Source organism: Phyllopteryx taeniolatus, chromosome 17 (assembly GCF_024500385.1).
Source record: "Phyllopteryx taeniolatus isolate TA_2022b chromosome 17, UOR_Ptae_1.2, whole genome shotgun sequence".
Lineage (NCBI taxonomy): Eukaryota > Metazoa > Chordata > Actinopteri > Syngnathiformes > Syngnathidae > Phyllopteryx > Phyllopteryx taeniolatus.
In genome coordinates, this window is record NC_084518.1 from 8362501 (window position 1) to 8388884 (window position 26384).

The following is a 26384-nucleotide window of genomic DNA, read 5'->3' on the forward strand; positions in this document are numbered from 1 at the left end:
CGACCAGTGCAACAAATACGAGACTGGCTGATATGATGAGCAAAAATGTTGCTTAACGCAAGGATTGCAATAATCGTTTAAAGATCTTGAACTTAAAAATGTCCAAATTCTCAGAATTTCAGTCTCTCAACAGTAACTATTAAAAATTATATTAATAACAAAATAATACAGCAGAACATCTCTACTATAAGAAGACCAAAACAGGCTGATTATATTTGTGTTTCATCAAAAGACCTTCTCAAACACCTTTTTTGAAAATGATTAAAAAAAATGCTCGCTATTTTTTGACATGTTATGGATCAAACCAGTAACTGAATTTGGTTCTTGGCCAAAACTGATGAACCCATGGCCGAAAGTCAAAACACCAGGACAAAATACTATGAGAGCTGCCAACTTACAGAACAATTTGTCTTCGTTTCCATTTTTAAGTATGTCAACATCACCGCGGGACAACTACTGCAGTATATTATGTAAAAGGATATTAAAAAAATAATAATAATAAATAAATATATATATACTGGTAAATTTCACAATATTCCCATTACTCTATAATTGAAACACATTTAGCGCCAAACACGTATTAATACGATTTCACAAACCCATCCATTTAGGGCCATTTCAGTTGTATTATTTTTTTATAATATATATAGATATATATTTATTACATACACAGTGGGTACATAAGGTTTTCAGACACCTTAACCTTTTTACTCTGTTATATTGCAGCCATTTGCTAAAATCATTTAAATTCATTTTTCCCCACATTAAATGTACACCCAGCACCCCGTATTGACAGAAAAAAAAAATTGTTGAACTTTTGCAGATTTATTAAAAAAGAAAAACTGAAATATCACACAGCCATAAGTTTTCAGACCCTTTGCTGTGACACTCATATTTAACGCTGGTGCTGTCCATTTCTTCAAATGATCCTTGAGATGGTTCTTGACATTCATTGGAGTCCAGCTGTGTTTGATTATACTGATTGGACTTGATAAGTAAAGCCGCACACCTGTCTATAATAAGACCTTGTAGCTCACAATGCATGTCAGAGAAAATGACAATCATGAGGTCAAGGGAAGAGCCTAAAGAGCTGAGAGACAGAATTGTGGCAGAGCACAGATCTGGCCAAGGTTACAAAAAAACATAACATTCTGCTGCATTGAAGGTTCCTAAGAGCACAGTGGCCTCCATAATCCTTAAATGGAAGATGTTTGGGACCATCAGAACCCATCCTGGAGCTGGCCGTCCGGCCAAACCGAGCGATCGGGGAAGAAGAGCCTTGGTGAGAGGTAAAGAAGAACCCAAAGATCGCTATGGCTGAGCTCCAGAGATGCAGTCGGGAGATGGGAGAAAGTTCTTGAAAGTCAACCATCACTGCAGCCCTCCACTAGCCAGGACTTTATGCCAGAGTGGCCCGACGGAAGCCTCTCCTCAGTGCAAGACGCATGAAAGCCTGCATAGAGTTTTCTAAAAAACACCCAAAGGACTCCAAGATGGTGAGAAATAAGATTATCTGGTCTGATGAGACCAAGATATAAGTTGTTGGCCTTAATTCTAAGCGGTGTGTGGGGAAAAAGCCAGGCACTGCTCATCACCTGTCCATTACAGTCCCAATAGTGAAGCATGGTGGTGGCAGCATCATGCTGTGGGGTGTTTTTCAGCTGCAGGGACAGGACGACTGGCAGCAATCGAAGGAAAGATGGTAGAGTGGCACGACGGAAGCCTCTCCTCAGTGCAAGACACATGAAAGCCCGCATAGATTTGTCTAAAAAACACCCGAAGGACTCCAAGATGGTGAGAAATAAGATTATCTGGTCTGATGAGACCAAGATATAACTTCCCAACAGTGAAGCATGGTGGTGGCAGCATCATGCTGTGGGGTGTTTTTCAGCTGCAGGGACAGGACGACTGGCTGCAATCAAAGGAAAGATGAATGCGGCCAAGCACAGGGATATCCTGGACAAAAACCTTCTCCAGAGTGCTCAGGATCTCAGACTAGGCCGAAGGTTCACCTTCAAACTAGACAATGACCCTAAGCACACAGCTAAAATACCAAAGGAGTGGCTTCAGAACAACTCAGTGACTGTTCTTGAATGGCCCAGCCAGAGCCCAGACTTAAACCCAATTGAACATCTCTGGAAATACCTGAAAATGGCTTCCCATCAACGTTCACCATCCAGCCTGACAGAACTGGAGAGGCTCTGCAAGGAGGAATGGCAGATGATCCACAAATCCAGGTGTGAAAAACCCATTGCATCATTCCCAAAAAGACTCATGGCTGTATTAGCTCAAAAGGGTGCTTCTACTACATACTGAGCAAAGGGTCTGAATACTTATGGCTGTGATATTTTCAAGTTTTCTTTTTGAATAAATTTGCAAAAATTTCAACAATTCAGTTTTTTTTCTGTCAATATGGGGTGCTGTGTGGACATTGTGGAAAAAAAATTAACTTAAATGATTTCAGCAAGTCTGCAATATAACAGTGGAAAATTTAAAGGGGTCTGAATACTTTCCGTACCCAATGTGTGTGCATCTGTGTGTATATATTGTAACAGAGGGTTTGGAGCAGCGCTACAGTAAGTAAGGCTTGGGAAGGATTTTAATGTTAAATCGACACCATATGGCAGCAGTAGCTTTGATTAGAGTTTTGTCAGCACGTCAACGGAAGACCATATCCGGTGAGGACCCATGTGATGTGGTGGAGCGTTGTAGGGGGAGAGATGGTGAGCCACGAGTTAGAGCGAAAAACCATGAATGAATACAGTTTACTCTCAGTTTTGATAACACCAAAAAGGATGTACCATCGTAATCCCTTTCCCAAAAAAGAAAGGGATAACGCTACAACAATGAACGCAGTATCGAGCTTTCGAAGGACGAGATCGCGACCAGATCCACTGCCAATTGAGATTCAGCCTGATCTGGATGTATCCTTATCTGGGAGCAGGAGCGCGTCCTCTCCTCAGCCCCCAGAAAGTCACCGAAGAGGTAAGAACTTGCTAACTTCAAAGCTAACATCCATAGCCTGAGCGATTACTCCGTTTGACCATCATCATCATGCAACGTCCACAAATAAGCACAACAGTTTGTCCTACGATACAACACGTTTACAAATCATACACCCTGTAGACAGAAAAACATGGAGCATCGATAGCTAGATGAATTAGATTTTTTTTACGCCGTTTTATTTCTAGACCGTGCCCAAAAATATTTTCAGACAGTGTGGTGTAATACTTTTTTTTTTTTTTTTTTTTAACCTTTCCTCATCGCACTTTAGCAACAACAAATGGTTTGTGGTAATTGTAAATATTTCTGTAAAGTGCAGTTGGTGCAACCAGCAGCAGATGCACTCACACACCTGCTGACGAAAGGTGAAAAAAAAAATAAAAAAATTCTCCATTTCTCACACCAGCAATAATGTTTCATTTTTATGCTAATTGTTTATTTTTTTATCATTTACAGGAGGTGCACCAAGCAGTGGGGATGTATATGACTGGTCGTCTGCTGACTGTGAACCCACTGAAGTCCGACAAACGCACACCCGTACATACTTCAAAGTTCTTGCATCATCAATTTGAAAATGCATGTTTTATACTTGTAAATAAACTGGTATTTTGCAATCAAAATACTTTGTCTCATTTATGTTATTAGTATGGAAACAGATATTTGAGCTTTCATGAAGGCAAAAAAATTTGCATCGAAGTGAAAGTTTTTTTTCTTTCTTGGAAACCGATATTTTCAACTTACCTATGTTCAACTGCTGTTTACTAAAGAACGGTAAAAGGTAGAAAGGTACTTTTTTTCCTGATGAAAGAAGAGGATTAAATGTCTCCTTTGGTGGGTTCCATGTTTCTATCGCTATAGGACAATTTTCTGTAGGCCTTCAAAAATCTGTCAAAATATCTGAAAAATGGCTGGTATTAAATGAGTTCATAAATGATGCCTTTAATATTTGTTACCTTAATATATTTATTGGATCAACCTTGGAATGGCGGACATTTCATTTCCAGCCAAATGTCTTCTCTTGCATGCTCTTTTCATATTTCCTGTATCAACTAGACTTTACACCGATTTGATCCGCGCTTGATCGGGATCGGCCGAAAAGTAGCATTTTTTGCTGATCAGCTTTAATGATCGGCTTTCAAACTCCCTGTCAAAGTTCCCTGCTCAGCCTGAAATACACCTTGAAGTGCTCCTCAAGAAACCTCTCGAACAAGTTTAACTCAGAGGGGCTGCCGTGAAATTAGTATGGAATATTCCAATTACTTTTTTTTTTTTTTTTTTTTTTTTTTTGCTGCAGAGTCACCTTCTCCTTGGGTTAAGTTAGGGCTTTTTTAACAAGCTCCCCCTGCCTGCTGTGGTACAGAGCTCCCAACCTATACAAATTTACTTTAAAACAATTTCTCAAAATTCATCTGAATTTCCAGATTTTCAAAATTTTGTCAAGAACATTACTGTGGGATTCATAACCATAATTGTTAAATTAGGGCTTCAATGTCATTTTAGTGTTTTTAATACATCAACCTTGTAATGGTGGACGCAGTTGCAGCAAAGTACCACTATATGAGATTTCAATGTCATCATCAAAAATATGTCTATGGATTAATTTGCCTTTTCCAATTCTGTTTTCAAAAAAATCAAGTCTGTTAAACCAGATAAATCAGACAGATCTCAAACGCCAAAATTAAAACTATTTTGCAAACAAACAAATTATTCTCTTGCATGCCATTTTACAGTGGGTACGGAAAGTATTCAGACCCTCTTAAATATTTCACTCTTGTACTGCAGCCATCTGCTAAAATCATTTAAGTTCATTTTTTCCACAATGTACACACAGCACCCCATATTGACAGAAAAAACTGAATTGTTGAAATTTTTGCTGATTTTTAAAAAAAAAAGAAAAACTGAAATATTGCACAGCCATAGGTATTCAGACCCTTTGCTCAGTATTTAGTAGAAGCACCCTTTTGAGCTAATACAGCCATGAGTCTTTTTGGGAATGACGTAACATGTTTTTCACACCTGGATTTGTGGATCATCTGGCATTCCTCCTCGGATATCCTCTCCAGTTCTGTCAGGTTGGATGGTGAACATTGGTGGACAGCCATTTTCAGGTCTTTCCAGAGATGCTCAATTGGGTTTAAGTCAGGGCTCTGGCTGGGCCATTCAAGAACAGTCACGGAGCTCTTCTGAAGCCACTCCTTCAGTATTTTAGCTGTGTGCTTAGGGTCTTTGTCTTTTTTGGAAGGTGAACCTTTGGCCCAGGTTGAGGTTCTGGGCACTCTGGAGAAGGTTTTCGTCCAGGATATCCCTGTACTTGGCTGCATTCATCTTTTCTTCAATTGCAACCAGTTTCCCTGTCCCTGCAGCTGAAAAACACACCAACATCATGATGCTGCCACCACTATGCTTCACTGTTGGGACTGTATTGGACAGGTGATGAGCAGTGCCTGGTTTTCTCCACACATGCCACTTAGAATTAAGGCCAACAATTTCTATAGTGGTCTCATCAGACCAGATAATCTTATTTCTCACCATCTTGGAGTCCTCCAGGTGATTTTTTTTTGTTTAGCAAACTCCATGCGGGCTTTCATGTGTCTTGCACTGAGGAGAGGCTACCGAGGGCCACTCTGCCATAAAGCCGTGACTGGTGGAGGGCTGCAGTGATGGTTGACTCTCGAACTTTCTCCCATCTCCCTCCTGCATCTCTGGAGCTCAGCCATATTGATCTTTGGGTTCTTCGTTACCCCTCTCACCAAGGTTCTTCTCCCCCGATTGCTCAGTTTGTTTGGCTGGACGGCCAGCTCTAGGAAGGGTTCTGGTCATCCCAAACTTCTTCCATTTCAGGATTATGGAAGACACTGTGCTCTTAGGAACCTTAAGTGCAGCAGAAATTGTTTTGTAACCGTGGCCAGATCTGTGCCTTGCCACAATTCTGTCTCTAAGCTCTTCAGGCAGTTCCTTTGACCTCATGATTCTCATTTGCTCTGACATGCACTATGAGCTGGTAAGATCTTATATAGACTGGACTTGATTAGGAAAGCCACACCCCTATCAGTTTAATCAAACAGCTGGACTCCAATGAAGGTGTAGAACCATCTCAAGGATGACTGATCCGAAGAAATGGACAGCACCAGAGTTAAATATCAAAATGGGGTGCTGTGTGTACATTAATGAGTGGGGGAGGAAATGATTTTAGAAAATGGCTGCAATATAATTTAAGGGGGTCTTAATACTTTCCGTGCCCACTGGACATGTGTAGCCACCCAGGAAAAACAAATTATTATTATTAATTAATTTGATACAGATGACCAAAAAAATTGTAGAGAAAACAGCTCAGCAGCTGAATCCATCAATCAGAATCATCTTTATTTGCCAAGTATGTCAAAAAAACATAAGGAATTTGTCTCCGGTAAATGGAGCCGCAACAAACTATATTTACGATACCATCTGACTTTTTCAAAGCTATTGCGAAGTCTGTGCTAGCTGATTTGCAGCAAATCAAGTGCTCACTTCAGTCAGGCGCGTTTCCTCAAGCTCTTCAAGTAGCTGCCATTAAGCCTCTTTTAAAAAGTAGAACGCTAAACACTTCGAACTTAGCAAGCTATAGACATCTCAAATCTCCCTTTCATAGCCAAGATTGTTGAGAAAGTTATTTTTTTTTTTTTTTAAATCAACTCAGCAATTTCTTGAACTTAAATTGACTTTTTGACAAATTTCAATCAGGTTTCCGAACTCATCACAGTACAGAATCTGCTCTTATCAAAGTGCTAAGTAATACAAGATTGAATACTGACTCAGGAAAGGTGTCAATTCTGGTCTTGTTGGACCTCAGTGCGGCTTTTGATACGGTAGATCATAATATGCTGCGGAACAGGTTTGAAACGTGGGTAAGAAAAGAGTTATTTTGTAACCATTGGAAGTGTTCAATCTCATCGAATGGCAATGACATATGGGGTCCCTCAAGGGTCAGTTCTTGGACCCCTCCTGTTCAGCCTGAATATGCTACCCTTGGGTCAAATTCTTCAGAACTTTAATTTTGACTATCATAGCTATGCAGATGACACACAGTTATATCTAGCAATGTCTCGAGATGACTCCAGTTCAATTGAGGTGTTGTGTCACTGTCTAAAACATAACTGGATGAGCCAGCCACTTTCTTCAATTAAACCACAAAAAAACAGATAATTGTTTTTGGCAATAAAGAAAAGAGGATTGCTGTTAGTAAATACCTGGAGTCACTCTTTAAAAACCAAAGACCAAGTCCTTTGCAGTCCCACATCCTGTCCTTCCTTGTCCTCTTTCATCTTGTCCTATTGGTTAGTTGTTGTATGTCCTCTTCAACCCCGTCCACAAATAAGAACACAATTTGACTTTGTAACGTTACTCGTAATCAAATATCTAGACTAACAGCCTCTTTATACTCACATTCTCACATGGCCGACAACACCCACATTGCATCACATGACCGACGAATTGGCCCGTGCGGCCACTGCGTATAAAATTGTTGCTGCGCATTAGAACGCCGGAGATAATCTCTCGTGATTGGTCCGTTTTAGTCACATGCTGTGATGACTTACTCAGCATGCCCCTTGGACGTACCATCTACGCCGCCGCCTTCTTGATCGATTTTGCAGCATAATTAAACGTATCTGCTTATCTAGGTCAATTTGTTCTAGCAGACATTGTTCCATGGTCGCCATTGTCGTTGCTTTGTTCCTTGTTACGGAAAGGAAAGTAAAAACGGCTACCGGAAATGCCCAAAAAAATGCAGAGGAAACTCCACCCTATGGTGTCCTAGCCAATACCAGCCGTAGTGACACCCCCGACTTGGAGGTGAACTGAAGTACATTTTCAAAACTGCACACGTGGGTTGCGCTCTAATATAAAGGCAAACTACACGCGGGACAGCCGCAGTGATGTCTTCTTTTCCTTTCGGCTTGTCCCGTGAGGGGTCGCCACAGCGCGTCATCCTTTTCCATGTAAGCCTATCTCCTGAATCCTCCTCTCGAACACCAACTGCCATCATGTCTTCCCTCACGACATCCATCAACCTTCTCTTTGGTCTTCCTCTAGCTCTCTTGCCTGGCAGCTCCATCTTCATCATCCTTCTACCAATATACTCACTATTTCTCCTCTGGACGTGTCCAAACCATTGAAGTCTGCTCTCTCTAACTTTGTCTCCAAAACATCGAACCTTGGCTGTCCCTCTGATGTGCTCATTTCTAATTTTATCCAACCTGGTCACTCCTAGAGCGAACCTCAACATCTTCATTTCCGCCACCCCCAAGTCTGCTTCCTGTTGTCTTTTCAGTGCCACTGTCTCTAATCCGTACATGGCTGGCCTCACCACTGTTTTATAAACGAGCCCCTCATCCTAGCAGAGACTCTTCTGTCACATAACACACCTGACACCTTCCTCCACCCGTTCCAACCTGCTTGGACAAGTTTCTTCACTTCCTGACCACACACCATTGCTCTGGACGGTCGACCCCAAGTATTTAAAGTCCTCCACCCTTGCTATCTCTTCTCCCTGGAGCCTCACTCTTCCCCCACCAACCCTCTCATTCATGCACATATATTCTGTTTTACTTCGGCTAATCTTCATTCCTCTTCTTTCCAGTGCATGCCTCCATCTTTCTAACTGTTCCCCCAGCTGCTCCCTGCTTTCACTGCAGATCACAATGTCATCTGCAAACATCATGGTCCACAGGGATTCCAGTCTAACCTCATCTGTCAGCCTATCCATCACCACTGCAAAAAGGAAGGGGCTCAGGGCTGATCCCTGATGCAGTCCCACGTCCACCTTAAATTCTTCTGTCACACCGACAGCACACCTCACCGCTGTTCTGCTGCCCTCGTAAATAGCCTGTATTATTCTAACATACTTCTCTGCCACTCCACACCTCCGCATGCAGTACCAAAGTTCCTCTCTGGGTACTCTGTCATAGGCTTTCTCTAGATCTACAAAGACAATGTAGCTCCTTCTGACCTTCTCTGTACTTTTCCCAACATCCTCCTCAAGGCAAATAATGCATCTGTGGTACTCTTTCTAGGCATGAAACCAGACTGTTGCTCGCAAATACTCACTTCTGTCCTGAGTCTAGCCTCCACTACTCTTTCCCATAACTTCATTGTGTGGCTCATCAACTTTATTCCTATATAGTTCCCACAGCTCTGCACATCACCTTTGTTCTTAAAAATGGGCACCAGTACACTTTTCCTCCATTCCTCAGGCATCTTCTCACACACTAGAATTCTATTGAACAAGCTGGTCCAAAACTCCACAGCCACCTCTCCTAGATGGTTCCATACCGCCACAGGAATGTCATCAGGACCAACTGCCTTTCCATTTTTCAATCTCTTTAATGCCTTTCTAACTTCCCCCTTACTAATCATTGCCACTTCCTGGTCCACCACACTTTCCTCTTCTACTCTCCCTTCTCTCTCTCTCATTTTCCTCATTCATCAACTCCTCAAAGTATTCTTTCCATCTAGCTAGCACACTGCTGGCACCAGTCAACATATTTCCATCTCTATCCTTAATCACCCTAACCTGCTGCACATCCTTCCCATCTCTATCCCTCTGTCTGGCCAGCCTGTATAGATCCTTTTCTCCTTTTGTAGTGTCCAACCTGCCATACATGTCATCATATGCCTCGTTTGGCCTTTGCCACCTCTACCTTTGCCCTGTGTCGCATCTCAATGTATTGCTTTCGCCTCTCCTCGGTCCTCTCAGTGTCCCACTTCTTCTTAGCTAACCTTTTTCCTTGTATGATTTCCTGTACTGTGAGGTTCCACGACAAAGTCTCCTTCTCTCCTTTCCTGCCAGAAGATACACAAAGTACTCTCCTGCCTGCCTCTCTGATCATGTTGGCTGCAGTGGTCCAGTCTTCTGGAAGGTCCTCCCATCCACCGAGAGCCTGTCTCACCTCTTCCCAAAAAGCTGCACAACACTCGTCCTGTCTCAGCTTCCACCACATGGTTCTCTTCTCTGCCTTTTGTCTTCCTAATCTTTCTCCCCACCACCAGAGTCTTCTTACACACCACCATCCTATGCGGTCTAGCCACACTCTCCCCCACCACTACCTTACAGTTGGTAACCTCCTTCAGATTACATCGTCTGCACAGGATGTAATCCACCTGCGTGCTTCTACCTCCACTCTTGTAGGTCACCCTATGTTCGTGCCTCTTCTGGAAAAAAGTGTTCACTACAGCCATTTTCATCCTTGTTGCAAAGTCTACCACCATCTGTCCCTCCAAGTTCCTTTCCTGGATGCTGTACTTGTCCATCACCCCTATTACCTTCACCAACATGTCCATTACAATCTGCACCAATTACGACTTTCTCTCCATCTGGGATGCTCAGAACTACTTCGTCTAGCTTCTTCCAGAATTTCTCTTTCACCTCTAGGTCACATCCTACCTGTGAGGAACAGCCACTAATCACATTACACATAACACCCTCAATTTCAAGTTTCAGCCTCATCACTCGATCTGATACTCTTTTCACCTCCAAGACATTCTTAGCCAAATCTTTTAAAATAACCCCGACTCCATTTCTCCCATCTACACCATGGTAAAATAATTTAAACCTTGCCCCTAAACTTCTAGCCTTACTGCCTTTCCACCTGGTCTCCTGGACACAATATATCAACCATTCTCCTAATCATCATGTCAACCAACTCCCGAGATTTTCCTGTCATAGTCCCAACATTCAAAGTCCCCACATTCAGTTCTAGGCTCTGTGCTTTCCTCTTCTCTTTCTGCCAAAGAACCCGCTTTCCACCTCTTCTTCGACTTTGACCCACAGTAGCTGAAAAAATTGACGTAGCCGCAGTGACGTAATTTTTTTTTAATTACAGAAGCTGAAAAAATGGTTACGTATGTGACCAATTTGGTCGCAGTCTTGATCCCCAAGTCATTAAATTTGTACATCTGCATAATGAACATTTGAGGGCTCTGCTGAAGCATATACAGTGGATACGGGAAGTATACAGACCCCTTAAATTTTTCACTCGTTATATTGCAGCCATTTAAGTTAATTTTTTGCTCCTTAAAATGTACACACAGCACCCCATATTGCAATTTTTTTTTTTGCAGATTTATAAATGTCATCAAGTTTTGGTCAGTAGGTCAAAATCTCTCCTGTAAGCCAAGTACAGTATACCGCATACACTGTCCATCCCTATAACTGGAATAATCACAACATTTGAAATTTATTTTTTAAAAATACATTGATGTACCGACCTGAATGAGCACACCCGGCTGGTTATCAGAGTAAGTGGTAAAGGTCTGAGTCTGCTTTGTAGGAATGGTGGTGTTACGCTTGATCAGGACAGTCATGACACCTCCCGCTGTCTCAATACCCAGAGATAAAGGAGTAACATCAAGTAGGAGCAGGTCCTGGACATTCTCTGACTTGTCACCAGACAAGATGGCAGCCTGGACAGCTGTGAAAAATCAGACATGCAAACACCAAAAGCATGAAGATGGTGAAAAAAATAAAAAAATAACACTTTTAAGTGGGGGTGTGGGGGTCTTGGGGGATCCCTCGGGCCCCCGCAGAGAATTTTTTGATTTAAACATAAATTAAGCAATCTAGAAGACTGTACAATAAGGCAAAATCTTGAATTTTCTTCACGCAGAAAAACATTTACACCGCTCAAATTTAAGATTAAAATTCAATTTGCCTCATTTGTTTGCTTTTTTGTTTTGGCCTCCAACTTGAGCCAGGCCCATCACCTGCACCTGATGCCTGCTTCAAGCTGTGCCACATGAATACCACCCTCCTTTTTAAGCACTCTCATTCTGGAAAAGAATCAACTAAAATCATTGCCTGTTTCACTTCATTATCATCAACTTCAAAGGCTAATCCCAAATGCATCCTACAGGAAAATATTAAGTACAATATTTTTCTGTTTTTATTGGCCATTTCTGAATTTGAAGTTACTTCATTCTGTGTTGTGACATAACCCCTAACATCGCTCGTCGCTTAATACATTTAACATCTGTAAACTAATTCGATAATTGTAGGCACGTTTCCTAATTAATACAAGATGTACTAGCGGATCAGCTCTTGTCGCCGATGTTACGTGTGCTTCACGGTTCCGCTGGGACCACAACCAAGGCCATGACCCGGCAGTACCTCAACGCGAAAATACAAAAGACCAGTGCAACAAATACAACACTGGCTGATCTGATGAGCAAAAATGTTTAAAATGTATGAGTAGCAAAAGCGGATATGCGCTCCAGAGGTGGGTAGAGTAGCCAAATATTGTACTCAAGTAAGAGTACTGTTACTTGACAATGTGAATACTTGAGTAAGAGTGAAAAGTACACAGTGAAATAATTAGAAGTACTGAGTAAATAGCGCGCACAAAAAAAATAAAAAAATAAAAAAATAATAAAACTTTGGCAATTTACTGCACAGTGTTTTCCAAAGTGAGCTGAAATATCCACATTTAGGGAGACAGTGCAAGACAAATACTACAATCCATGAAAGCTGTTGCTTTTGTTCGTCTAAATGTAAACAAGAGTAGCGCGCCGTTGTCTTAATGGTAACTCAAAATGGTGCCCATTTAGGCACGATGATCAGCTGGGGAGGCTTATCTAGTGTTAATATCTATGCCCGGGAAGCCCAATATAAGACTATGTGAGGTCATTTGACTTTTTGCTGTTTGATTGGTGAACTAGACCTAAACGTCACTAACGCTTAAATTAGATTGGCGCAAACAGCGCCCAATGCAGAGGTCGTAGTCTCGTGCATGAAAGAGTTGATAAATAAACAATAATTGCTCAATAAAAGTGGCGTGCAACATTTAAATTAATTGTAACGGAGTAAAAGTACCGTTACCGCTCGCTGCCAGCGTTCAAGGAAATCGAAAAAGCTTATGACGACGGCGAAGCCCCCCCCCCAGGAAAAACGAATCGGATCTACAGTGAACCCTCGTTCATTGCGGGAGTTCGGTTCCAGGACTGGACGCAATAAGAGAATTTCCGCAAAGTAGAGACACCATATTGATTTAATTATTTAACGTGTATTTTGACCTTTTAAATCTCTCTCACTCATTATTCATAGGATAATCATATCATGGGATATCACATTATTGCACACTTCTTAAAATTGAATTGAACTTGAAGCAAAGTTTAACAAAGAAACAAAAGATCACAAACACAGCACAGCGTAAAATACAACCACGCGATGTGAAGGCTTGATGCTAAAAGGATGGAGACGCAGAAATGGGACAAGCAAAGATGCTGTCCCAACAGTCATTTTTCTTCTTTGTCATGTATCAGAATCATCTTTATTTGCCAAGTATGTGCAAAACACACAAGGAATTTGTCTCCGGGAGTTGGAGCCGCTCTAGTACGACAACAGAGTCACTTTACAGAACACTTTGGAGACAGAAAGACATTGACCCAAAAAAAAACAAAAAAAAAAAACAAGTCGCTGAGCAGTAAAGGGTTGCTAGTTATCTGGTAACGCCGGTACATTATTTTTTTTTTTGACAATTGTGCAAAAAGATGCAGTCCTCTAGCACTTAGAGCAGTTTGAATGACTAATATTGTAATAGTCCGGTGCAATGACCATTGTGCAAAGGGCGCTGAGACTTCAAGGAGTGTATGCGGTTTAAAGTGACGAGTAGTGCGATAATCTGGGACAATGTTGGTTGTGCAAATGTTACAGATACTCCTCAATCAGTGTGCAAATGGAGCAGATGCTACTCTGGCATGAGTGGCCAGTATATGCAAATAGTGCAGCATGGCGAGACAATTACAGTGAGTGCACGAGTAATACATAATTGGCCCCACAGAAATGTGACAACGAACTCAAGTCAAAAAACTGCCAGCATGTTGTAATGGAATTGTAGGTCAGGTGTTTAAGAAGTTGATCGCAAGAGGGAAGAAGCTGTTGGAATGTCTACTAGTTCAAGTTTGCATTGATCGGTAGTACCTACCTATGTATGTTTTTTTGCCATTTTATGCTTGTTTTTTTATTTTTGCACGAGGAAATACTATTTATTATTAATATATTAATGAATTTAAGGGAGAACTTTGCGTGTTCACTTATCTCGATTTTTCTAAAACATTCGCAAAATGTCCATATATAAAACTTAAAAACCCCGCGAAGTCGTGAATCCGCGATAGTCGAACCACAAAGTAGCGAGGGTTCACTGTATACGTACGATTCACGTAAATGGGCTATTTTGAGTTCAAAACTGCAAACTTCGCCGAAAGGAGACTGATTTGCATGTATGGAAAATAGAAATCGATTAGATTTTTGAAACTTTAGAATTTCCTATTTTGTGAGCTACTCTGGATGAAGACACTTACCAGCACCATAGGCAACAGCTTCATCTGGGTTGATGCTCTTGTTCAGTTCTTTTCCATTGAAGAAGTCCTGCAACAACTTTTGGATCTTGGGGATGCGCGTGGAGCCACCAACCAAGACAATGTCATGAATCAGCCCTTTGTCCATCTTGGCATCACGTAGTGATTTTTCCACTGGATCCAAGGTGCCCCGAAAGAGGTCAGCATTGAGTTCCTCAAAGCGAGCTCTGGTGATGGAGGTGTAGAAATCAACTCCCTCATACAGAGAGTCAATTTCGATGCTTGCCTGAGTGCTGGAAGACAAGGTGCGCTTTGCCCTCTCGCATGCTGTGCGAAGACGACGGACAGCTCTCTTGTTGTCACTGATGTCTTTCTTGTACTTGCGCTTAAACTCTGCAATGAAGTGGTTGACCATGCGGTTGTCAAAATCTTCTCCACCAAGATGAGTATCACCAGCAGTGGACTTGACCTCAAAGATTCCATCTTCAATGGTCAAAATTGACACATCAAAGGTGCCACCACCAAGATCAAATATGAGCACATTCCTCTCTGCACCAACCTGAAAATGTAACATTGTACAATGCAATTTTTTACAACACTAAGAAACTGATAAGCCTTAAAATAAATAAATAGATAAATAAAAATTCCAAGCTGTGAGACTTGGAACTTACTTTTTTGTCCAATCCATAGGCTATAGCAGCTGCAGTTGGTTCATTGATAATACGCAAAACATTGAGACCAGAGATTGTTCCCGCATCCTTTGTAGCCTGGCGCTGGGAGTCATTGAAGTAGGCAGGTACCGTGATTACAGCATTGTTGACAGACTGCAAACAAAGCAAATACAATTCAAATCACAAAGTCTTTGTAAAAACTGATCATTAAATCCTTACTTTTCCAAGATAAGCTTCAGCAATCTCCTTCATCTTTGTCAGCACCATTGAGGAGATCTCTTCTGGGTAGAAGGACTTCGTCTCACCCTTGTATTCAACTTGAACCTTTGGGCGAGTGTTGTCATCAACTACAATAAATGGCCAGTGTTTCATATCGGATTGTACAACTGAATCATCAAACCTCCGGCCAATTAATCGCTTGGCATCTGTAGAAACATGAAAGGTTATCAGCAGAGGTGGGCGAAGTAGCCAAATATTGTACTCAAGTACAACCCCAATTCCAATGAAGTTGGGACATTGTGTTAAACAATTAAAAACAGAATACAATTATTTGCGAATCATGTTCAACCTATATTTAATAGAATACACTACAAAGACAAGATATTTAATGTTCAAACTGATAAAACTATTATTTTTAGTAAATCATTAACTTAGAATTTTATGGCTGCAACACGTTCCAAAAAAGCTGGGACAGGTGGCAAAAAAGACTGAGAAAGTTGAGGAATGCTCATCAAACACCTGTTTCCCCACAGGTGAACAGGCTAATTGGGAAGAGGTGGGTGCCATGATTGGGTATAAAAGGAGCTTCCCCAAATTGCTCAGTCATTCACAAGCAAAGATGGGGCGAGGTTCACCTCTTTGTGAACAAGTGCGTGAGAAAATAGTCGAACAGTTTAAAGACAATGTTCCCCAACGTACAATTGCAAGGAATTTAGGGATTTCATCATCTACGGTCCATATCATCAAAAGGTTCAGAGAATCTGGAGAAATCACTGCATGTAAGCGGCAAGGCCAAAAACCAACATTGCATGCCCATGACCTTTGATCCCTCAGGCGGCACTGCATCATAAACCGACAATATGTAAAGGATATCAGCACATGGGCTCAGGAACACTTCAGAAAACCAATGTCAGTAAATACAATTCAGCACTACATCTGTAAGTGCAACTTGAAACTCTACTATGCAACGCAAGAGCCATTTATCAACAACACCCAGAAACGCCATCGGCTTCTCTGGGCCGAGCTCATCTAAGATGGACTGATGCAAAGTGGGAAAGTTATGTGATCCGACGAGTCCACATTTCAAGTAGTTTTGGGAAATTGTGGATGTCGTTTCCTCCGGGCCAAAGAGGAAAAGAACCATCCGGACTGTTATGGACGCAAAGATCAAAAGCCATCATCTGTGATAACACAGTAGTGCCTAAAATCGTCTGTTTCACGTCATTTTTCACCATTACCTACTTCAAATGCTAATCCCAAATGCATCCTCCAGGAAAATATTACGGAAAGTATTTTTTGTTTTTGTGTGTGCCATTTCTCAATTTGAAGTTAGTTCATTCTGTGTTGTGACATAACCCCTTTAACACCGCTCCGTCGCTTAATACATTTAACATTAACATCCGTAAACTAATTAGATAATTGTAGGAGTGTTTCCTAATTAATACAAGATGTACTAGCGGATCAGCTCTTGTCGCCGGTTACGTGTGCTTCGCGGTTCCGCTGGGACCACAACCGCAACACGAAAATACAAAAGACCAGTGCAAAAAATGCGACACTGGCTGATCTGATGAGCAAAAAATGTTGCTACCCTTAGAGGATGGCCGCTCCAGGTGGGTAGGGTAGCCAAATACTGTACTCAAGTAAGAGTACTGTTACTTGATGATAATGTGACTCAAGTAAAAGTAAAAAGTAGTCCTCTCAAAAAAATATTTGAGTATGAGTACAAAGTACTGAGTTAATAGTGAGTAACTTATGATTAAAAAAATAAAATGTTTTTTACTGCAAGGTGTTTTCTCAAGTTATAAGGGGGCTGAAATATCCACATTTGGGCAGATAGTGCCAGACAAATGCAACAATACAAGTTGTTTTTGTTCATCTAAATGTAAACAGGAGTAGGCGCCGTTGCCTTCATGGTAACGACGACGTTCCCAAAATGGCCGCCACGTAGGTACGACAATCAGTCAGGCTGGCTTATAGTGTTAATACCTATGCCCGGAAAGCCCAACAGAAGATGTTGTGTGAGGTCATGTGACTTTGTCTCATTAGATTGGTGAACTAGACTTAAATGTCATTACGGGCCAGGCAAAACATTTAATTTTTTAATGGGATTCAAATTAAACTGTCAAGCATTTCAGAAAAGCATTATTAAACAAAACAAACTATAAAGAAATTAATGATTGTTGTTGTTCAGTTATCAGTCATATTAAAAAAAAAAAAACACTCACAAATTCTGCCAGGGTATGTAAACTTATGAGCACAACTGTACAGATATGCAGTCATACGTACCAGTCATTGGAATGAAAGTGTAGGCTACACCTTTTTCATAAACTCTAGATGGTGGTGGTGTATTAGAATGAAAGTGTACACCTTTCTCATAACCTCTAGGTGGCATGTTGGAATGAAAGTGTACACCTTACCCATAACCACTAGATGTGGCGGCATACATTTATAAAATGTGAAGTTTTTTCCACTTTCCCCTATACCAACGTATAATGCGCACTATTGACTTTTTTTTTTTTTTTTTTTTTTTTTTTTTACATTAAACAAAGACTGCTTTCATAGAGGCCTGCAGAAATCTGAATATTTACTGCTTCGGTGCTGGGATCAAGGGATTTTCACAGTTCCAAGTGCAACAATGGCTCTAAAACAACTACAGTTATACCTTACTTACCAAAGACTGTATTGGTTGGGTTCATTGCAACCTGGTTCTTCGCTGCATCACCTATAAGCCTCTCAGTATCTGTGAAGGCCACATAGCTAGGTGTTGTCCTGTTGCCTTGGTCATTGGCAATAATTTCAACTTTTCCATGCTGGAAGACACCAACACAGGAGTAGGTGGTCCCCAAATCAATACCAACTGCTGGTCCTTTCGACATGCTTTGTCTGTTCCTCTGGAAAATAAATGCAAGCACATGAAATTGTTTTTAACCAATTAAAAAATAAAATGTATAAAAACCTCAATATGTTTCAAAAGAACAGATTGTGCATCTATCTAGAATGTAGCAGTAGTGAGGTAAAACAATGGCGGCAACATACTAAAGTACGAAGTGAATATCAAGGTTGGGAAGATTAATCTAGTTGGTTACAAGTTACCCTGTTGAAAATGTAACGGTGCAACTCAATTACTTTCTCAAAGTAGTTTCTTTCTCATTACCTTTTTTAATTTGAAATTAATGCCTCAACATGACCCTTGGATGTTTCATCTAAAAAAAAAGTGGATTCAAAACATTTTCAAGTTAATTATGTGTTCTTGGAGGGTAGGTTAATTGAAGACTCTAAATTTTAAGTGGGTGTGAATGAGAGTGTGAATGGTTGTCTGTCTATATGTGCCCTGCGATTTGATGGAGACCAGTTCAGGGTGTACACCACCTCTCGCCCAGAGTCAGCTCCAGGCGCACCCACGACCCTAGTGAGGAAAAGCGGTACAGAAAATGGATCGATTGCTCATGTGTTCTTTACATTAAAACAAAATTTGACTGCCAGCAAATGATAAATTTACACATTTTCTCTCACTACTTTAATGGACTATAATAGCAAATGTTGTAATTATGTAATCTAGTTACATGTAATTAGTAACTCCCCAATCTTGACAATGGCAGGTTCATACACAGAAAGGCAGGTTACCAATTTACTGATGTAATTTGATGTCATCACAAGGTTCATATCTCAATAGTCCAAGATAAGAATTGCATTTGTGAACTAGAACTAACAAATAATTTCGAGCTCGCCTAAGCACATGCAAAATAAGACGTACAGTACAAAATGGTGACCACGATGCTAGGATGTCATTATCAATGTTCGACAAGACTGTGCGTATGTTGGCTGTTAATGTAAATAAAATAAAATGAGCAGGTAGCTTTAAAATATTCCACATGAATCATCCATTTTCACTCTGTATGTTGTTTAAATGTTTGTCTCAACTCCACAGCAGAATGTAAGTGACCGTTAGCTTGATTCGATTCCAGAACGTTCCCGAATGTCTTGCATCCCCCGCCCCCACCCACCCATTAATCTCCGCTCATGAGCCAATGCTATTTCGATTTTTTAAAAATTAAAACACTACACAGGAAAACAACACTAAGAACATGAAATATCAAAGTAATGTAGTTATGCAAGCGTCATTCAATCGGATTTATACAACAATCACAAGCGACAAATCATGCAAAACGTTAACATAAAATGTTTGCATTAATGGGAAAAATACAGAAGAAATATCCATGCGTGACTAACCAAAGCAGTTAATCTGGTATAATTGGTGGGGAGGTCGAAGGGAAAGATGCGCAGAGACGACTTGTCCTTTGTATGGAAGCAGGAAAGGGAAGTACAAGTGTACTGACCGTTCTTTATTACGGTCAAAGCATCCAATCACACGGAACGTTTTCTGTGCGTACTCAACGTACAGCCAATGGGCATTCTTCTGACGCGACACGTTAGAGTGACCGCATTCTATATGACGTATGTGTTCGCAAACGAACGTAAACCGCTAGGCTTTAACCAATAGTCGGCAATTTCGAGAATATTCTATGCCATAGAATGCGACAAAAACAGCGTAAAAAAGTTTCGAGGTTTTACATGGGTTAAGGGGTCTTAACAAAGCTGACTAATCAGAAAATCTGAATTATAACCAAGGGCGATTCTCGAATCAAAGGTTTAGGGGTGCTGAGCTCCATGTAAGGCAAGATGAATTTAACTCCATCCATCCATCCATCCATTTTCTGAGCCGCTTCTCCCCACCAGGGTCGCCGGCGCCCAGGAGCCCATCCCAGCTACCATCGGGCAGGAGGCGGGGTACACCCTGAACTGGTTGCCAGCCAATCGCAGGGCACATATAAACAAACAACTATTCACACTCACATTCACACCTACAGTTGTCAATTAACTTACCATGCATGTTTTTGTGATGTGGCAGGAAACCAGAGTGCCCGGAGAAAACCCACGCAGGCACGGGGAGAACATGCAAACTCCACACAGGCGGGGCCGGCGATTGAACCCCACTCCTCAGAACTGTGAGGCAGACGCTCTAACCAGTCGTCCACCGTGCCGCCTGAATTTAACTCAACTATAAAATATGATAAAGGTTATTTACATGTTGAGCCACAGCAAAAGAGGAATGGATTGGATTTGTAAAAGAAACATTCTAAACCTACTAATTACTGGGGAAAGACAACCTATTTTGATACATACATGTTAATAGGAATATTACTAATATTTTCATAATACCTTTATATCAAAATAGACTATATCGTTGGATAGAGAGGAGTGTTACACAAATAAAATGATCCCTAGTTTGTAAGAATCGGATGACGATTAGTTTTTACGCCACGTTATATGTAAAAAATTTGCCAACATTTTCTGCCCAGAAATCAGTGTAAATCATTAGGAAACCTGTGACTGAAACCTTGACTCTTTTAAAGGAAAACACCCGTTTGTTTCTTGTTGAGATAAAAATGTGATATTTAAACTGGCCATTTTCAGATTTTTCAATGGCGTCCGCTCGAGCCGTCTCATTTTTAGGGTCAAACTGAGCAATTGCATCGCAGGAATGATTTCAAACTTCACAGTAAACAATAATAACTAGATCTGCGAGCAGCTATAATCGAGCCCTCGCACCCCAGCCACGTTGGGGTACTGGCAGTTTGAGTTCCTGGCACGTTGGGGTATTGGCACGATGAAGGGCCGCAAATTGCCCCCAGGCAGTAGGTTGGACACCACGCTGTAGGACAAATGCAAAGTTATGGCCCATATTGAGTACATGTGGGCCACACAAAAATGGAGTATGACCCGCAAATGGCCCACAGGCCATCAGTTGACACCAGTGCTGCAGGACAAGTGCAAAAGTATGACCCATGCAAATGTTGCAAAAAGGTCCGGGCGCACAAAATGGGAGGACCGGCTGCAAATGACCCGTGGGCCATAGGTTGAACACCACTGCTGCCAGAAACGCAAGGCCATGTAACAAGTTATATTGAAAAAAGGCGGGCCATATAAAAATGGGGGATGGCCCCCAAATGGCCCCCAGGCCATAGGTAGGACACCACTGCTGTTGGACAAGTGCAGACAAAGCCTTCTCAAAGGTTACATTGAGAAAATGCAGGTCACACAATAATGGGTGATGGCCCCAAAATGGCCTCAGACCATAGATTGGACACCACTGCTGTTGGACAAGTGCAAAGCGTTTTCAAAGGTTATATTGAGTAAATGTGGGTGTTGAAAGAAGATAATGAACTATTATGCCTGTTACATGTAAAAGGCCGTAGATCATTCTGTTGAGTTTAGGACATGGGTTCGTAGGCATAGGTGCAACGTAGCGCAAAGAAGTCTTTGTTGCATGGGTTCATAGGCGTAGGTGCAACGTAGCGCAAAGAGGTCTTTGATGAACTGTCACCATGTTCGGTTTTCGGCGACCTCAGAAAAGCTACGGTTGAAGAGCCGCCACTGGCAAATAGTATGTCGGGAAAAAAGCTTGGCCAAGAAGGCAGCAAGTTTAAACCCCAAGTCCAAGTCAATCACATGCAAGAATATTTCAGTTTACTTTTCACCTCCTCTCTCACATAGATACAAAATTTTAAAATGATTAAAATTGGTCAAAATTCACAAAAACCTGACATTTGAACAGGGGTGTGTATACTTTTTATATCCACTGCAGCCTTTTTCCTGTTTTTGTTATCTGCCTGATGAGCCGACAGTCTTGTGCTGTTTAGTGCCAGGTGTAGGTGGAAACATATATTTCTTGTAGCTGAACTTGCCTTAGTTTGTTATTTTACAAATATTTTATTTATGTTTTAGACTAAGTTATATTCAGCAATATCTGAACTTGCGCATATTTTATTTAGTTATTTGTATTGTAGTTGATGTAGTAGTTTCATGGTCAGAAAAAGCAAAGCAGTTACTCAGTACTTGAGGAGTTATTTTACTGAATACATTGTTACTATTGAATCTAACGTCACACAGTGCCCGTAAATAAACACAGTAATACTGTTCAAAATGGAAAGTAATTCCTAAACGAGTGAGAGAGAAGTGAACCAACCAGCTCCGCGTGGCATGATGACAGGCTGTAAAATGAAAACATCACACAGTTGTTGACGTTGTGGCTCGTTCTCTTTTGGTCCCCAAAGTTTGTCCTCATACTCTGCTATCCTTCTTGCACACATTTTCACAACACTTTCCATGAGCGGAAACAGAATGCACATTCATTCAAGAGCTGCTATCGACTACAACTCACGGCCAGGCACTCCACACACAGACTCCCTGACTTGAGTTTACGTTCAAGTTTAAATGTTGCTTTGGTCTGTCACCTGAAATGCTCCTGTCCAGTCCTCTTTCATCTTTGCTAACATCACAACAGGCAATTACCAGGCAAGAGCAACTCAACATCAAAGGAACTCAACATAATCTCAACGCTGCAATAATGGTTGGGAGACAACCCTTAAAAGGTTGTAGGTCAGTTTCTGTTGAGTGTCGGGTATCGGTTGTAATTACAATTTTGTAGAAGTCGGGATAATACACGCACCTGCCAAGTTTGGTTGCCGTAGGTGTGGCGTACCACGAATAGCTCTTTGATGAACTACATCTGCAACCTTTTGTGTGTGAATATCTTGAAAACTGCGTTACGTTTGTCTAAAAAAATAAATGCACTTGTCCGCTGATCCACAAACGCGCCTTCAACAATTCACAAGCCAAATTGAATATTTACAAATGATAAGTCATGATAAATGCACACACAACATTAAAAAACATGTGTAAATCACAGGTATGTAGTGGATCTGAAAAACACGTAAATCGCTGATATATTTGTCAATAAATTTAATTTAGGACAAATCTCAGTAAGTGCGGGTGTAGTTGCGTGACACCACCTTTTACATTAATGTAAGATGCATTTTCCGTGAAGGGAGCTGTATCATGTTATTATCCTTAAACAGTGGTGGGTAGAGTAGCCAAACACAGTACTCAAGTAAGAGTAGTTACTTTAGAATAATATGACTCAAGTAAAAGTAAAAAGTAGTCCAAAAAATCAAAATAAATCAGCATCAACGTGAAATAAAATAAAATAAAACAATAGTATATGAGAGTCCACACACACCTGCCACCATTTAAAGTTTTAACTGCCCAAAAACCAACAATACCTGACAGAATCTGAATCAGAATCATCTTTATTTGCCAAGTATGTCAAAAACACACAAGGAATTTGTCTCCAGTAGTTGGAGCTGCTCTAGACAGACAACAGACAGACAATTGACAGAGAATACATTTGAGACATAAAAACAGTCACTGAGCAATCAAAGGTTACCAGTAATGTGGTAATGCCGGTACAATTTTATTATTTTTTAATTTTTTTTTTAGAATTACACAAAATGATGCTGAGTACTCTAGCAATTAGAGCAGTTTGAAATGACTAATAGAACAATAGTCTGGTGCAATGACCATTGTGCAAATGGCGCAGAGACTTGACTGCAGTTTAAAGTGACTAGTAGTGCGATAATCTGGAACAATGTGTCATGTACTGCCCTGCAGTACCTTTTTTGGAGCCTGGATGGCGCTTTGCGCCCTCTCGTCCCCTCTCACTCCCCTCCCCTTTCTTTCAGCACCTTCCTCTAGCCGCGCACCTGTCAACAATCAGCCCTCATCACCACCTCTTTCTTTCAGCACCTTCCTCTAGCCGCGCACCTGTCAACAATCAGCCCTCATCACCACCTACATATAAGCCTGCCTGTTCCCGGAAATCCATGCCCAAGTATTGCAGCTTGTTCCAGCGGTACCACGACCCACTTACCTCATGTAAGCAACACTATTCCTTGTTTCCCTTTTTGACTCCTGTGTCTCTCCTCGTTCCCAGTATTCCCGATCCACGTCATTCCTGCCGCCAAGCCAGCCGCCTGTCCACACCACTGCCTTCCAACGCACCCAGGACCACCTCTATTACCTTCCTAAATAAAATGTTCATCACAATCTATCTGCCTCCGCCTGCTCTTGGGTCCAGCTCCTCTCCATTCGTGACACAATGTCAAATCTATCTGCCTCCGCCTGCTCTTGGGTCCAGCTCCTCTCCATTCGTGACAGACACACTAGGGTCACACTAGGGTCGCGGGCGTGCTGGAGCCTATCCCAGCTGTCATCGGACAGGAGGCGGGGTACACCCTGAACTGGTTGCCAGCCAATCGCAGGGCAAATACAAACAAACAACCATTCGCTCTCACAGTCACACCTACGGCCAATTTTGAGTTGTCAATAAACCTACAATGCATGTTCTTGGGATGTGGGAGGAAACCGGAGTGCCCGGAGAAAACCCACGCAGGCACGGGGAGAACATACAAACTCCACACAGGCGGGGCCGGGTATTGAACCCCAGTCCTCAGAACTGTGAGGCTGACGCTCTAACCAGTTGTACACCGTGCCGCCACTCTCTAAGCAATATATATCAAATCCCATTCATCATCTCAGATAGCAAGTTGTGCGCTATTTATTCAAACTCCGAAGCGTTTTCTGACACCAAAAACCAACCGGTACTGTTTTCAGGCTTTTATCCCGGGCACGTAGAGCCGCTCTGGTCCACTCTGCTGACCCGGAAGTAGAAAGTCACGATGCCACTCTGGCTTGATCACATCCGCCGGGCACACGCCTAAATTTATCTATTATTTAATTTATCTTCCCGAATATCATATGCATACCTATTTATACATACAATATGTATACCTTATTTATTTAGTTAATAAATATAATGGTTACCCTTTAAAGCGCTTTATAACTATCCATCCATCCATCCATTTTCTGAGCCGCTTCTCCTCACAAGGGTCGCGGGCATGCTGGAGCCTATCCCAGCTGTCATCGGGCAGGAGGCGGGGTACACCCTGAACTGGTTGCCAGCCAATCGCAGGGCACATAGAAACAAACAACCATTCACACTCACAGTCATGCCTACGGGCAATTTAGAGTCTCCAATTAATGCATGTTTTTGGGATGTGGGAGGAAACCGGAGTGCCCGGAGAAAACCCACGCAGGTACGGGGAGAACATGCAAACTCCACACAGGCGGGGACGGGGATTGAACCCCGCACCTCAGAACTGTGAGGCTGACGCTCTAACCAGTCGCCCACCGTGCCGCCGCTTTATAACTATTTACATATATAGTCATACAATTTAATTCTTCAAAGTTCTCAGGTTTACTTTATATTGTGTACACAATTTATAAAACGTATCACACAGAATATTTATACCATTCATACTTAGTCCCTGGTTTTTTTTACAATAGAGGCCTGCGCAGGACATGTTTGTGATAAGTAGAACCACTTGTCCGATCTGATTACTCGTGGAAACTCATGCGTCGGGATATAATGGTTAACCAGTGCTTTGACGACAGGCGCGTTTTCTTTTGCACAAGGATAGCCTTTGGGCCATCCAGAAAAAGTGTCGACAATCATTAATAAGTACCCTATGCCTTGGACTGGGACCACCATTGTCGGTTTGGTCCATTACCACCACATCATTCGGGCATCGGCCCATCTCAGTGTGTTGCAATTCCCTCTTTGTTGTAGGGCAAACACTGAAATCTTGACATATATCACAAAAAACACAAAAATCTTTAACCTTACGCAGAAGATCAGGGTGCCACCAAACGCGCAGCTTGTACAGCATTGACACATAACTCTTATGTGTCGGGGTGTGTGATTCCTCAACCACTAACCACATGAACTTTCCTGTAGTTAAGACCAGTCTCCAAGGGCCTCTCGTCGGGCCAAATCACAGCTTCTCCTTGTCGTCTTACTCGGCATCTTTCTTTTGCCACTCACGTTTGTCTTCCTCTGGCGCCGCGCACCACATCAACTGTTACTGCAGGGAGAAAGTCAATTAACTGATCCTGTTTAACAACATATTTTCCTTCAGCATCCATTTGATAGCCTGCTACTTTTTTATGCTGCAGCATCAGCACCATTAATAAATAGTAACACTCTGACTTTCAGATGGTCACTGATGGTGTAGTGGTGCACTCGCCTGACTTTGGTGCAGGCAGCGTGGGTTCAGTTCCCACTCAGTGACGGTGTGAATGTGAGTGCGAATGGTTGTCCGTGTCTATATGTGCCCTGCGACTGACTGGCGACCAGTTCAGGGTGTAGTCCGCCTTTCGCCCGAAGTCAGCTGGGATAGGCTCCAGCGCCCCGCGACCCTGACC

At 41.8% G+C, this 26384-nt stretch overlaps 1 protein-coding gene and 1 long non-coding RNA gene across 2 annotated transcripts in view; one reads left to right on the top strand and one right to left on the bottom strand.

Annotated features, from left to right (window-relative positions):
* Positions 1–19609, bottom strand: part of hspa8 (heat shock protein 8) — a 21380-nt gene extending 1771 nt beyond the window's left edge. The window contains exons 1-6 of the mRNA XM_061750689.1: positions 19452–19609; positions 17893–18112; positions 15222–15427; positions 15003–15155; positions 14335–14890; positions 11248–11450 (exon numbers count right to left, since the gene is read on the bottom strand). Coding sequence (XP_061606673.1) covers positions 11248–11450; positions 14335–14890; positions 15003–15155; positions 15222–15427; positions 17893–18097 — 1323 coding nt within the window. The 5' untranslated portion in view covers positions 18098–18112; positions 19452–19609. The remainder of the gene's footprint in view (positions 1–11247; positions 11451–14334; positions 14891–15002; positions 15156–15221; positions 15428–17892; positions 18113–19451) is intronic.
* A 42-nt stretch (positions 19610–19651) lies between these two features.
* Positions 19652–24169, top strand: LOC133466733 (uncharacterized). Its single transcript, XR_009785023.1, has 4 exons — positions 19652–19891; positions 19959–20227; positions 22567–23973; positions 24055–24169. It is a non-coding gene; the product is annotated as an uncharacterized LOC133466733 (long non-coding RNA).
* Positions 24170–26384: the final 2215 nt, after the last annotated feature.